Source organism: Notamacropus eugenii, chromosome 4 (genome assembly GCF_028372415.1).
Source record: "Notamacropus eugenii isolate mMacEug1 chromosome 4, mMacEug1.pri_v2, whole genome shotgun sequence".
Taxonomy (NCBI): Eukaryota; Metazoa; Chordata; class Mammalia; order Diprotodontia; family Macropodidae; genus Notamacropus; species Notamacropus eugenii.
Window position 1 is genome coordinate 365,147,709 of NC_092875.1, and position 12,735 is coordinate 365,160,443.

The following is a 12,735-nucleotide window of genomic DNA, read 5'->3' on the forward strand; positions in this document are numbered from 1 at the left end:
CTCAGAAAGTTTCATTTCTTTATGAATTTTCAACACTTCCGGATAATTGTACAGAGGTCAGTCCAAGAAGGATGGGAACCTCAGAAGAAGGAAATTCAAAAGACACAGACAACTCTGAAGCTGAGCAGAGATGTCAACGAGACATATGTACACGAATAAGAACTCAAAAAGTAACATATTCTTAAAAGGAATAAAACAAAGGGGCATGGTACTGTCCATTCAAACCTTTTAGACTCCCAGCTCATCAATATTTTCATCTCCCAAGAACTAAATGTTAACCCACATCAACCATTCACCAAATTATACCATTGATCATGTGCCACCTCTATGCTCTTTAATTCTGAATTTTTCTTCTTAATCATAATCTCCTGTTCTTTCATCCCTTCCCTGTTATTCTTTTCCCAAGCCACACCCATGGGCTGTTCTTTTCTCCTCTTCAGTCTTGACCTTAACTGTTTAACTTAACTTTTTGACCTTTGAATACAATGTTCCCTTGTCCAAACTCAACTGAGCCCTATTACATAAGAATCTTCTTTCTCATCTATGATTAAATTTTTATTAAAACTCTTCATAATGTCCACCTCCAAATTTTTGACTCTCAACAAATGACCTTACCTACTACTTTACTGAAAAAATTGAAGTCATCCATTATTAAAGCATCCATTATTATTATAAAGCATTTCCCCTTTTCCATAGATGAAAACTTCTGTACACCTTCACTCATCTTTTACCACTTAAATCTAGTTACTAACCCATGCATCTCATCAAATCCCCCTCTTTGATGAGCTCCAGTAACTTCTTATTTCCATGAAGTCCTCCACCATTTAAATCTTTTAATAACCTGTTCTTTTCTCAATTTTCCATCCTTTTTATGTATTTCCTTCTATGCACTCTATCATCCAGCTAAGCTGACTTATTCATAATCCTTCAAATGCAATATTCCAATTCCCATCTCTGCCTTTGTATTGACTATCACTCATTCCTGGAATGATCTATCCATTTTCCCTTACAGTTACCTTAAATCCTTTAAGATTTAACAAAAAATATCTCCTTTGTAGGGGGATTTTCATAATCCTCATAATTGCTAAATGCCTCTATTTTCAGATTACATTTACTCAGTATTTATTTTTAATGTACCTAGAGACCATATGCTGTCTCTGTCATTAGAATATATGTTTCTTCAGGACAGGGACTAGTTTTGTTGGGGTTTGGTCTGGTTTTGCTTTGTTTTTTGTTTGTGTTTGGGCTTTGGTTACTTTTAGTTTGTTTGCTTTGTTTTGTTTTAGTCTTTCTTTGTATTCCAATGCCTGGTAGACAATAAGTTTGTTTGGTTGACTGATTCCTTTGCTATTGACACTCAGGAAAATTAACCTTTTCTCCTGGCCACATTTAACCCCTCTACTTATGCCTTTAATCTAGTCCCCACATAGTTTGTCTGAGAGCCTTCTTTAGCAATTGTTCCATCTCTCTTATCTTCCATCTCTCTCTTTCTATTGATTCCCTGCTTATATATTCATGTCTCCATCATACTAATAAACTTCCCCTGACTCTCCATCATATCAGTCTATGATGGTACATCTATCCTCTCTACCAAGAACCTAGAAAAAAATATCTACAATCACTGATTCTACTTCCTTATGGCCCATCTATTTCTCAACCCTTGGAAATCTTGTTATCAGACTTATGGTTCATCTACAACTTCTTTCACGTTTATCTGTATTCATGTTATATACTCCCCAATAGGAAGTTCCTTGAAGACAGATACTGATTTATCTTTGTATCCTAAAAGCATATCCCAATGATTTTCAATTGCAGACCCTTAAAATGATTTTTTGAAGATGGAAGCAAGTGCAAGAAATTGAGGATAATTTTTCTCAAGTCACTGTAAAAATCAAAGGATGGAACTTGGGATCTTTACCCTAGAAAAGAAAAGATTTCTAGGGATAGCAACCTTCAAGGAATTGAAAAGCTCTTTTATGGAAAAGGAATTAAACTTGTTCTGCTTGGCCTCAGATGAAAAGCTGGGAGCAGTGGAGAGAAGTTGCAGACAGATATCAGGCTTGATACAGGGGAAAATTATCTAATATACAGAGCAATTTCAAAATTAAATGAGATATCTCTAGAGTAGGTTCTTCCTAAATAGAGGTCTTCAAACAAAGACTGGGTGACAATTTGTTGGAGGTATTATAAAGGACATTCTTGTCCTGGTATGAGTTGATCTATATAACCTCTGAAGTTTCTTCCACCTTTTAAATTCTGTGATTCTTATCTATGCCCAAAAGGACATAATGTCAGTATCTTGTAGTCACAGAAAAGATTAATTGAATATAAGATGTTATTTATTTTCATTTTCCTAAGTGCAGCATAGCACTGACACTATCAAAAGAAAAGTAACAGAAAAATCTTCAACAAGGTGCTGGGTAAAGAATATAGGGATTTTTCAGTGTTCCAACATATAAAAGATCACTCTACATACTTACTTCCACTATAGGCATTTTCTAAATAGTAAAATATTTTAAAGCATGTATTTGAAACAGTTTTTTTTTCTGGAAGAACAAAACATAAAAAATACTAATTGGTGGATACCAATATTAGGTACATCTCTTTGAGTATTTCTGATAGATGCTTCTTTCTCCCTGCTCAAAACACAGACTAGGACCATCTTCCTTTCCTCTTTTAGGAAGGATTACCATTACCTAAAAGACAGTTAAGTGGCATAGTGAATAAAGTGCTGGATATGGAATCAGGAAGACCTGACTTCAAATCTGGTCTCAGACACTTACTAGCTGCATGACCCTTGACTAGTCACTTAGCCCTATTTGTCTCAGTTTCCTCATCTGTAAAATGAGCTAGAGAAGAAAATGGCAAATCACTCCAGTATCTGTGCCAAAAAAACTGCAAGTGGGGTCAGAAAGGTCAGACCCAACTGAAATGACTAAGTAGCAATAGCATTTTTGAAAAGAATAAAAAGCTATGATTATCCCCTATTTCCCCAATGAAGTTCCCTTATTACCTAAAGGTATAAAAATTTCCAGCCATAGGCATTTGGGGCCTGGTCTAATTGATTGATTTTTAAAGAGCATACAAGTCACTATATATTTCAATATGTCTTGCCTCAAAAACTAGATGTATTTGCATAAGGAGATGCAAGGTGGGTCAGGGGAGGGTGTTCAGAGAAACTAATTCCCAGGTTTTCTTGTTACATATCTTGCTGTGTTATGGCAAATTAAACTTTTTATTAAATCTTCACTGACTTGGAGACACCTCATTTCATTCTAACATGGAAAATGAATTGAGAGTGCTTGTCTTAGAGCCTTCTCCAAAGATATTCAAATACAGATAGATAGATAGATAGACCGACAGACAAACAGACATATAAGGTCCATAATAGTAATATTAACGAATCATAAAACTTTGTACATTTTCAAGTTCATAGTTACTGTTTTGAATAAAAATTAATACCAAAATAAAGTGGGTTTTTTTTTTATTTTCCTTACATTTGCCATGGTCTGCTGTAAAAGTTTACGAGCATGAACTTCTTGACCTTGACCCATAGAAACATAGCGTGTTTCTATTTTCAGTCTTTTTCCCAGTGCAGTGATAGAATCAGTAGGATCAGAGCCCATGGACAGAAAACAGATTAATGGAGTGCGTGGATCTGACTCTTCCCATGTCTTCTCCAAATCTAGGATAACTCCTTCTGCATATTTTTCTCCCATAGTGTCCATGACATATTTACGGGCCTATAGAAAGTAAAGCATAATGAAATATACAAGTTAACAAAATAGAGAATGATGTTCCTGAAGAAAATTCCATTATCAGAATATGTTTAAAGTCATTGTGGGTGTGTGTATAACAACGCAGCATCACTTTGCAAATCTGTCCTTTTGGGTTCTCTAAGTATCATATTACTAATACATACATGTGTATATGCACATTATACAAAATCCTCATTGTTCCAGTTAGAATTTACCAACAATCATTATTCTACCTAATAATTCCCATGGACTTCTACCTCTTCTATTTCCAATATCTATAACCTAATGAATGAAAAAGCTTTTATTAAACATTTAGTATATGCCAAGTACTGTGCTCGAAAATATAGGCAATGACTTTAATAAATAATGCTCTTCCTATTGACCCTTCTGATATTACGCCAATCCAGAGATCTCTAAATAGCTTTCCTATGTCTAAGAAGTTTCAGGTGAGGAAGATCATGCTTTCATATTAGAATTCTTGACTTTCTAAAGCAATTCCATTTGAAATTTTGATAACTCAGTGCTCACTTAATTCATATATATATACATATATATATATGTTATGTAAAACATCATATTTTCCTAGAAATTTGCCTGGAGCATTAACACTAATAAACACTAATAAAGCTGTGTGGTTTGTCTTCAAAGCTATATAATCCCTGTAATCAATTTTGACCTTTCTCAACTTTTGTATTCTTCTCTACTTCCATTTCTCCCGTGCTTCCTTCACTTGTTATTTTCCCCATATGCTTAGAGACTTTTGCTCTGCTTTGAATTTAATTTTTCCTCATATACATATATATAATATTCAGTTTTAATAGTATAAAAATGCATAAACATTTGGCACCTAATACACATTTGATACCTAATAAATCCTTCTGAACTGAATTGACTGCCTACTCACCATGATCTTTCAAAAAGAAGCAAAAAAAAGCTATTAGAAGCAATGATTGCTATGCTTAGTACAAAAAAAAACAAAATCTTCCATTGAACTCAAGGGCATTGTTGAAAAAACAAATAGTAGAAGAATGTCATATTGTATAAGCATTTCAGGAATGATATTTTATAACAAAAATTCTTAGAAAAGGGTGCTTGTTTACACAGAAGGAGGCAAGAATAATGTGAGATATAAGATTAATAAAGAACAGGGTTTACCTCACACCTGTCAGATCATACAATGGGACACATGTCCTGTTTAATTTGCACTGATTTTCAAGAACAGTGAATTTTACAGTATAACAGAGAAATTAATATGTAGAGATGAAAGAGATTGAAGTGTTTTCACTGAAACCAGTTTTTAAATCCAAATCAAACACAGAAAACATGGCAATAGAGTTATAATTTAAAAAACACTTTGACATAAAAACAGTTGGCTATTAAAGTATTGCTTGTACCCTAATGGCCCCATCCAAGTTTGATCCACAACTTTTTACTATCTTTGGAGGAAGATGAACTCGTCGGGACTTACTTGGACAAAATAATAATAATGCTGAGGATATTAGGAAATATTGTGTCAAAGATAATAAGATGAAAGCTAAAACAAGAATTTAAGATGTTGAGATGATGGAGCTCAAAGTAGAGGTGAAAGAGATTTTAGAAATCATCTAGTGAAGTTCAACCTGTCATGTAACAGATGAGAAAAATTTAGGTCTGGAAGAATGAAATTACTTTTCCATGATCATTGACATAATAAGTAGCAGAGAATATATTATTCCCTTATTGAGGAATGATCTGCTCAAATATGAGATAGTTATTCCATTGTACTTTGACACTCAGTTACAAGCTCTCTGCAGAATTCCAGTAAGAAGTCTCTGTGCATACCTCAGTGAGCTCTTATTACTACTGTACTATGCTTTATTTAAAGAAATGCTCAAATTACTCATTGCATAGGCATTAGCCAACCAGCCTCTTGGAGGCAAACAAACTTTTTTGATATCAAGTCTTTTGTCTACAGGCTTTAGATTTCATGAAGCAAGATTTTTAAGAATTTAACAAGCTAATTCAGACATATTAAATTTAAAAATCCTTCAGACCAAGATACTTTCTAGCCACCCAGAATGCTAATTTTCCTAAGTGAAAGCTGTGGGCTTCAGGGTCTTTGTAGCTTATTCTTGTCCAAAATTTAATAGATGACTTTTATAGTGCTGTTAGAGTTAGAAAACTCTTCACATTATGTCCTCTTTCTACTCTGTGATTCTACTTGTCAACCACATTTTCCAAAGGGGGCACTTAGGAGGCGGCCATATATACTGGATTCCACAGCATTAGACAATATCCATAAAAATATAAAGTGTCCATACAACCAGAATGATTCAGATACCAAATAATACTTTAAGCACATGTTCATCTGAAAAAAAGGAGCTGGTTGGTAGGCAGACAGAGAGAAAAACATCATATCCCACCTGGCTGCTCTCCTGGATTTCATCATTGTCTCTCGTAACTCATCTCTCTGCAAGATCATATAAACTTTGAAGCTTGTGCCTCCTCAGCATGCCTGCCCATAGCACCCCTTCCTTCTTCTGATTGGAGAGGGAGGAGGGTAGACATCAGAGAAGAGAGTTCCTCCAGATCCTTCATTTAAGGAAGGTATCCAGGGTAGACATCTCATCATTTCCCAACTAGCTGCAGGTCTTCATCATGACCTTCCCAAGCATGAGTATAATCCCTTCCTCTACCTCCATCCCTCCTTTATGACTTCTCTTTTATACACATTTTCTCCTCTCTTCTCAACAGACTATGAGCAACTTGAGGACAGGAACTATCTTTTGCCTTTCTTTGTAACCCCAACACTTAGCACAGGGACTGGCATTTACTAGGCACTTAATATATGATTTGCTGACTGATGACTGACAGAATATATGAAGAGGAAGTCAAACTTTTTTAAAAGAAAATAAGAATATATGGTTATATAGGTAACAAATAGAAAAGGCAAGATTTGAGCCTAGACCTGTTCACTCTAAGTACAGTTAAGTACAGTACTCCTTATATGGAATAATGATCTCATTGAAATTAACATATAAAATATATTCTTAAATTTGAAATGCAGTTGTGTTTTAAGAGCTATTCCTCATGCCTGATGCTTCAATTTTCTCATTTGTAAAATGAAGAGTTTAAACTAGATTATGTCTATGATAATTCTCCTCTAAAACACTCTTATTTTATAATTTACCTGTGCAATGGTTCTGTCAGGACACCAGGACCTAATAAGCAAGAGACGTCGAAAGCAGTCAAGAGACTGATCATAGGCATTTGGAGCAGGTTCCTCCTCAGGATTTTCCTTATCAAACCAAGTTTTCCACATTTTCTCATTTCTTGAAATCTTAAAATACCAAGAGATTAAAAAAACTGTCACATCCCATGAAAATCAGACTATAATACATTGCAAAAGCATTTTTTATCAGAAATTCTGGACCGTTGCAACTTTTGTGGACTTGGCCTTTTTTTTCCCCTTTTTTGTTAAACTTTATATTTGGGTGCTAAAGAGTTAGAACAAAGTTAAAAATTAAATAAGATTAATTGTACTAACACATGACAAGGCAAATTCTAATGTATTTATCCTCACATTTCCTATGCTTTTTTTTAAAAGTATATACTTCATAGTGAATAAAATTAATTGATAAATAATTTTTATAATTTAACCTTAAGAATTCTCATTTGTTCAACACAAATAAAAGAAAGTTAGAAATGCATTGTTATGCTAAAATGCCTGAGAAGGTTATTTACAATTGCTGGCTCTACTTTCCTTTTGCCCTTGTCTTAATACTCCACAGTCTGACTTCTCACTCAGTTGGCACTTCTCTCCATCAATGATCTTGTAATCGCCCCATCCAATGGCCTTTTCTCAGTCCTCATCTTCTTGACCTCTTTGCAGCTCCTGACACTATCAATCACCCTCTTCTTAATACTCTCTTTGGTTTTCATAATATTACTCCATAATATTACTCAATCTTGGTTCTCCTCTATTTGTCTGACTACTCCTCAGTTTCCTTTACTGGATCAAGGTCATGCCTATTAATTATGGTATCCTCCCCTGCAAACCTACATCCTAAGCCCTCTTTGCTTCTCCTTCTATTACCATTTTGCTTGGAGATCTCATTAGTTTCCATGGAATCAATTACCATCTCTACGCTGATTCTTAAATCTATTTTTCCAACCTTAACCTCTCTTCTACCCTGCACTTTCACATCTCTAACTGCTGACTGAATATCTCAAATTGATTTTCCAATATATATCTTAAATTGAATGTCCAAAACTGAGCTCATTACATTTCCCCTGATATTATGTCCTCTTCCTAACTTCTCTATTTCTATGAAGATTAGCATCATCCTCCCAGTCACCCAGGCTTGCAACCTAAGTGTATCCATAATTCTTCATTCTCTCTTACTCCCTATATCCAATCTATTTTGAAGACCTATTGATTTTATCTTCTCGACATCTCTTGTATACATTACCTTCTCTACCCTGACATTGTCACTATCCTCTTCATAGTGGCCTTCATCATTATATGCCCAGAATATTACTATAGTCTATTGTTTGATCTCCCTGCCTTAAATCTTTCCCCACTTGTCCATCCTCCACTCAGCTGTCAAACTGATCTTCCTAAAGTACAAGTATTACTATGTCACCTCCTTCCCTTTGTAACAAACTCCAGTGTCTCCCCATCAACTCCAAGATCAAATATAAAATCCTCCAATTTGTTTTCAAAATCCTTCATAACCTGGGTGAATTCTATCTTTCCCATATTCTTATGTTTTACTCCTACATATACTGGGATCCAGTGACACTGTCCTCCTTGCTGTTCCTTGCACAAGACACTCCATCTCCAAAATGCAGTCATTTTCACCAGCTGTCCCCATTGCCTGCAATGCTTTCCCTCCTCACTTTAAGTTCCTGGATTCCCTGGTTTCCTTCAAGACCCAGCTAGAGCCCCATCTATAGAAAAAGTTTTTTCCTATACCTCCTTAATCTTAGAACCTTCCCTCTGTTGATTATTTCCAATTGACCCTGCATACATCTTGTGACAACTTCATAGTTGTCTGTTGTCTCCCCTTTAGATTGAGTTCATTGAGAGTGGGATCTGTCTTTTGTTTGCTTTCTATTCTTAGCAGTCAGGACAGTGTCTGACAGTATTTTGTAGGTGATTAATAAATACTACAGACCGAAACAGGATTGTCATAATACTCATATTTAAACAATGTACAAAAATCCAACAAATACTTGCCATATCCTTTGGCCCCTAACAGTCCAAGTCAGAAAAATTCACATGGCTAGGCAACTGAAGACAGAGTGAATAAATGCGTAAAGTATATAAAAAGACATAAGTTCAAAGGACAAATGCCTTTGGTGAGTATTTAAGTAAAAGGAAAATCTTAGTATATACATGTTTAGACAAGCTAAGATCAGGAAAAAATGACTACTTCTCCAAACAGCAAAGACTGAGGCAGCATGGAATAGTGGCTAGAGCACTGAACTACAGTTAGCAAGATGTACATTCAGTTCTTACTTTAGACACACTAGGTATATCATGTTGGGCAAGTTATTTAACCTCTTCAAACATCAGTTCTCTCATCCATAAAATAGGAAGATTGGACTTGACTTTTAATGTTCCTTAGAACTCTAAATAATTGAATTTTATGAAGAAGATGAATAAGATAAATGACGACAAATTCATTACAAATAAAGCACATTGCAGATGCAAAACTAAGATAACTAATGCATGCAGGGCATTTGGAAATGAATGCCAAAAGGAAAAGAAGGAAGAGACTGGAGTGGTGATCATTTGCGGCAAACTGGACATAGTTTTGAAGCCCGGTTACTTTCTTTATACATAAAAAAAAAATTCTGATTTTTCTACATCTGTTTCCATTCAATGACACTTATTTAAACTCCTGAAAAAAATCAGGACCTATTAAATTAATGAAATCTTGTGTCATGTCAGATGTTGGCAACATAGCCAAGGGAACAACAGGCCTTCAACTAGACAGTCCTTGATTACTGTGAAATCTGCTTCTGTCAAATGCAACTCTCAACTTACTCACAACAGAAATGATAAGAATTCAAAAGGAAAAAAACAAGATGTTATATGGAAGAAAAATATGAATATGGTAACATAATGTCTACCATACTCACACATAGTACCCCTCCCCCCTCTTGGTTAACATGGTTCTATAACCAACAAGAGGTCACCAATATGTGAAGTTGACTGTGTGTTGTACTAGTGAGTGTCAAAAAAAAGAGGTAATGGCTTTAGCAGTTACGGAAGCCAGAAATGGATGAATATTTCCCTCTCTCTGGGACTAGTGAGTCCTCTGAAGTTAGAGCTGAAAATAATTTCAACATTAGTTGGCTCTAGAAGAATTTTTTCTAATGGATCTGCTCCTGACTGATATGTAGAAATTGTGGAGTATGCATGTCCTGTATACTGCTTATCCTGTGGGTAAACTTCCAATTTACATTTTATGGGTAGTTTCTTTATAGGAACCTATTCCTTTCATTACTGTGAAATATAATGATTCAGTCTTGCTGGATTGCACCTGGGAAAATTTGGTTCAGGGAGGAGGCTAGGATGGGGGGCTTCATCCTAAACTGCATGTACAAGAAGAGCCTGAAATAAGCTGTGCATGAAATCCCTTAAAAACCACTTTTGAGAAAGGACAGTAATATAAATAGCCATAGGATCACCAGGTTAGTCATTCCACTTGTGGAATCCAATTCTCTAAATGAAGATAAGAAGTTCAATTTTAATAGTTCCATAAATTCATCGAATATTTCAATTAATGGTGAAAAATATCATTACAAATAATGTAATGGTTTGCATTTGGGTGTATTAGGTCTATTAAAAATACAAGATTTATGTTTGGGAACCTCCCTTTTGGTTTTGCTGTATATTTTTTCCTTTGGATAGAAGAGAAATGTATTAAGATAATTCTAGGAATTAGATTGCCTGAAATCTTAGTTTTCACTTTGACTAAAAGCAGTTATTTTGAGCACATTTGTTTTTATTCAAACTCCAGATTGGAAACTAGATTTAATTATTTAACAAAAGTATGTATTTATCCAACTTTTAGGGAGCTCACCTCTATCACAAGAAGGGAGAAACAAGTCTTCAACAAGATAGTGATTTTTGATTAATTTTAAGACTTTTCTTGAAATCACTTTAACCAACATCTACAGAAATTTAAAGGGAACGAAAATGCTAACATTTTACTATATTGATCCCTGGCATGCAGGATATATTTTTATCTCTTCATCTACCAACTTTTCTATTTAAAAACCTCAAATGGCCCAGCTGTGTAGTTCCTCACCATGTGAGAGTGGTAAAAATAGAGTAGTGATTAGTTGACTAAAAGAAAAAGGTTGTATAGATGTCAAAATAAAGGTGGTAAGAAGAAAATTTTCCTTCTTCCCTAAACAATGTGGCAATCAAAGGACAATCAATGTACTTTAAATATCAATGTTCAATGTCACATTATTAGAAAGTTAATTAAATATGTTACCTACTTGATCAAGGACATCTGAAAATTGTCTAAGTTTACTAAGTTCCACCAAATTCAACCATATCATATCCAGGATCCATTTAGATGGTTTAGGAGGACAAGCTTTAAGATCCAATGAAGCACCACCTATAAAATTGAATAAATGATAGTATAAAACTTTTTTTCTATACTTAAAAAATTCAGAAAATTTTCTCCAGTCTCCTCTTAGTATCCTATAGTTTATAATTTCATAAATGTAAACTTATATTTACTTTTAACAATACAGTTGAAAGTAAAATAACAACATTAGAGGATTTTGATTCAATCCTGAAAGAAGAATTTTCCAGTATTAACACAAGCAGCAGATTTAAGGGAATAAAAACGTTTATCAGAGTTATCAGTGATGCTCTGTGTGGGTGAGGGACCCCATTTGTAAAGATCCTATTCCAAAATTCAGTGAACTACTCTATTTCCCTTCCCTGCCTGTTGACAAAGTTTATTATATCTGTTCTTTTAGTATAAATACATTTTCCACTAAGCATAGACATTGCTCCTAAATTTCCATTTACGGTATAACTGAACTCTTCATATCTCCCAAATAAATTGTATTTTATTCATTGCACAAGTCACAGTCTAAGTATGGAAACTGATTTACTAAAGGGCAATACCAACTTTACCTAAATTCGGAGAAATATTTACCCAGTCAAAAGCGTTAGAATTCTCGGACATCCTAATCAAAATGCTTCATTTTTCAGCCTACTCATGCTTAAAATTTCTACAAAATGTACACGGTTGACCACCCTCTCTTTTTAGAAATACTTTTCTTCTTCACATTCGGAACCATTGTTCTGTCCTAGACCTCTTTTTACCATTCCAACCTTTCCTTGTTGGTTCATCTTCCTCCATCCATCTATTAGCTACATCTTCCCTGAAACTCTGTTGCTAACCCTCTTGTCTTTTCTTTTGCACTCTCGGAAGCAGTATGAAGGAGTATCAAACTTAGTAAATATCAAGAAGTCCTCAGTTCAAATCCTGCTCAAACACTTTCTAGATGTATAACTTTGAACAAGTTATTTAACCTCTCCCATTTTCTTCATCTACAAAAAGGAAATAATACCTGTAGCTACCAAAGAGTGTTGAGGTATGAATGAAATAATTAGTACACTTGCAAGTTTTAAATGACTATTCAAATGTAATCAGTAGATTTCTCTCTTCCAACCTTTCTAGTCTTCTTCTACATAGTTTACTCCCCTCTGTGCATTGTGTGACCCTGCTAGATTAGCCAACTTTGTTGTTATTCTCTTCTAACACCCCAATCCCAAACTGTGCATTTGTACCAGCTACCCCGCCTGCTTGGAATACTCTTGCTCCCTATGTCCTCCTCTTAGCTTCCCCAGCTTTCTTTAAGATTCGGGTTAAATCCCATCTTCTGCAGCAGGTCTGCTCCTCTTCCCTCCAACCTACTCTCAGTTTATCTTCTATTTACTCTACAAATATTTTGT

The 12,735-nt window shown here is 34.8% G+C and overlaps 1 protein-coding gene across 3 annotated transcripts in view; it reads right to left on the bottom strand.

Moving 5' to 3' along the window:
* DNAH5 (dynein axonemal heavy chain 5) overlaps positions 1 to 12,735 on the bottom strand; it is a 420,121-nt gene that overhangs the window by 39,420 nt on the left and 367,966 nt on the right. For all 3 annotated transcript variants that reach the window (XM_072605437.1, XM_072605436.1, XM_072605435.1), the window contains exons 69-71: positions 11,259 to 11,380; positions 6,928 to 7,077; positions 3,498 to 3,743 (exon numbers count right to left, since the gene is read on the bottom strand). In XM_072605437.1, the coding sequence (XP_072461538.1) occupies positions 3,498 to 3,743; positions 6,928 to 7,077; positions 11,259 to 11,380 (518 nt within the window). The remainder of the gene's footprint in view (positions 1 to 3,497; positions 3,744 to 6,927; positions 7,078 to 11,258; positions 11,381 to 12,735) is intronic.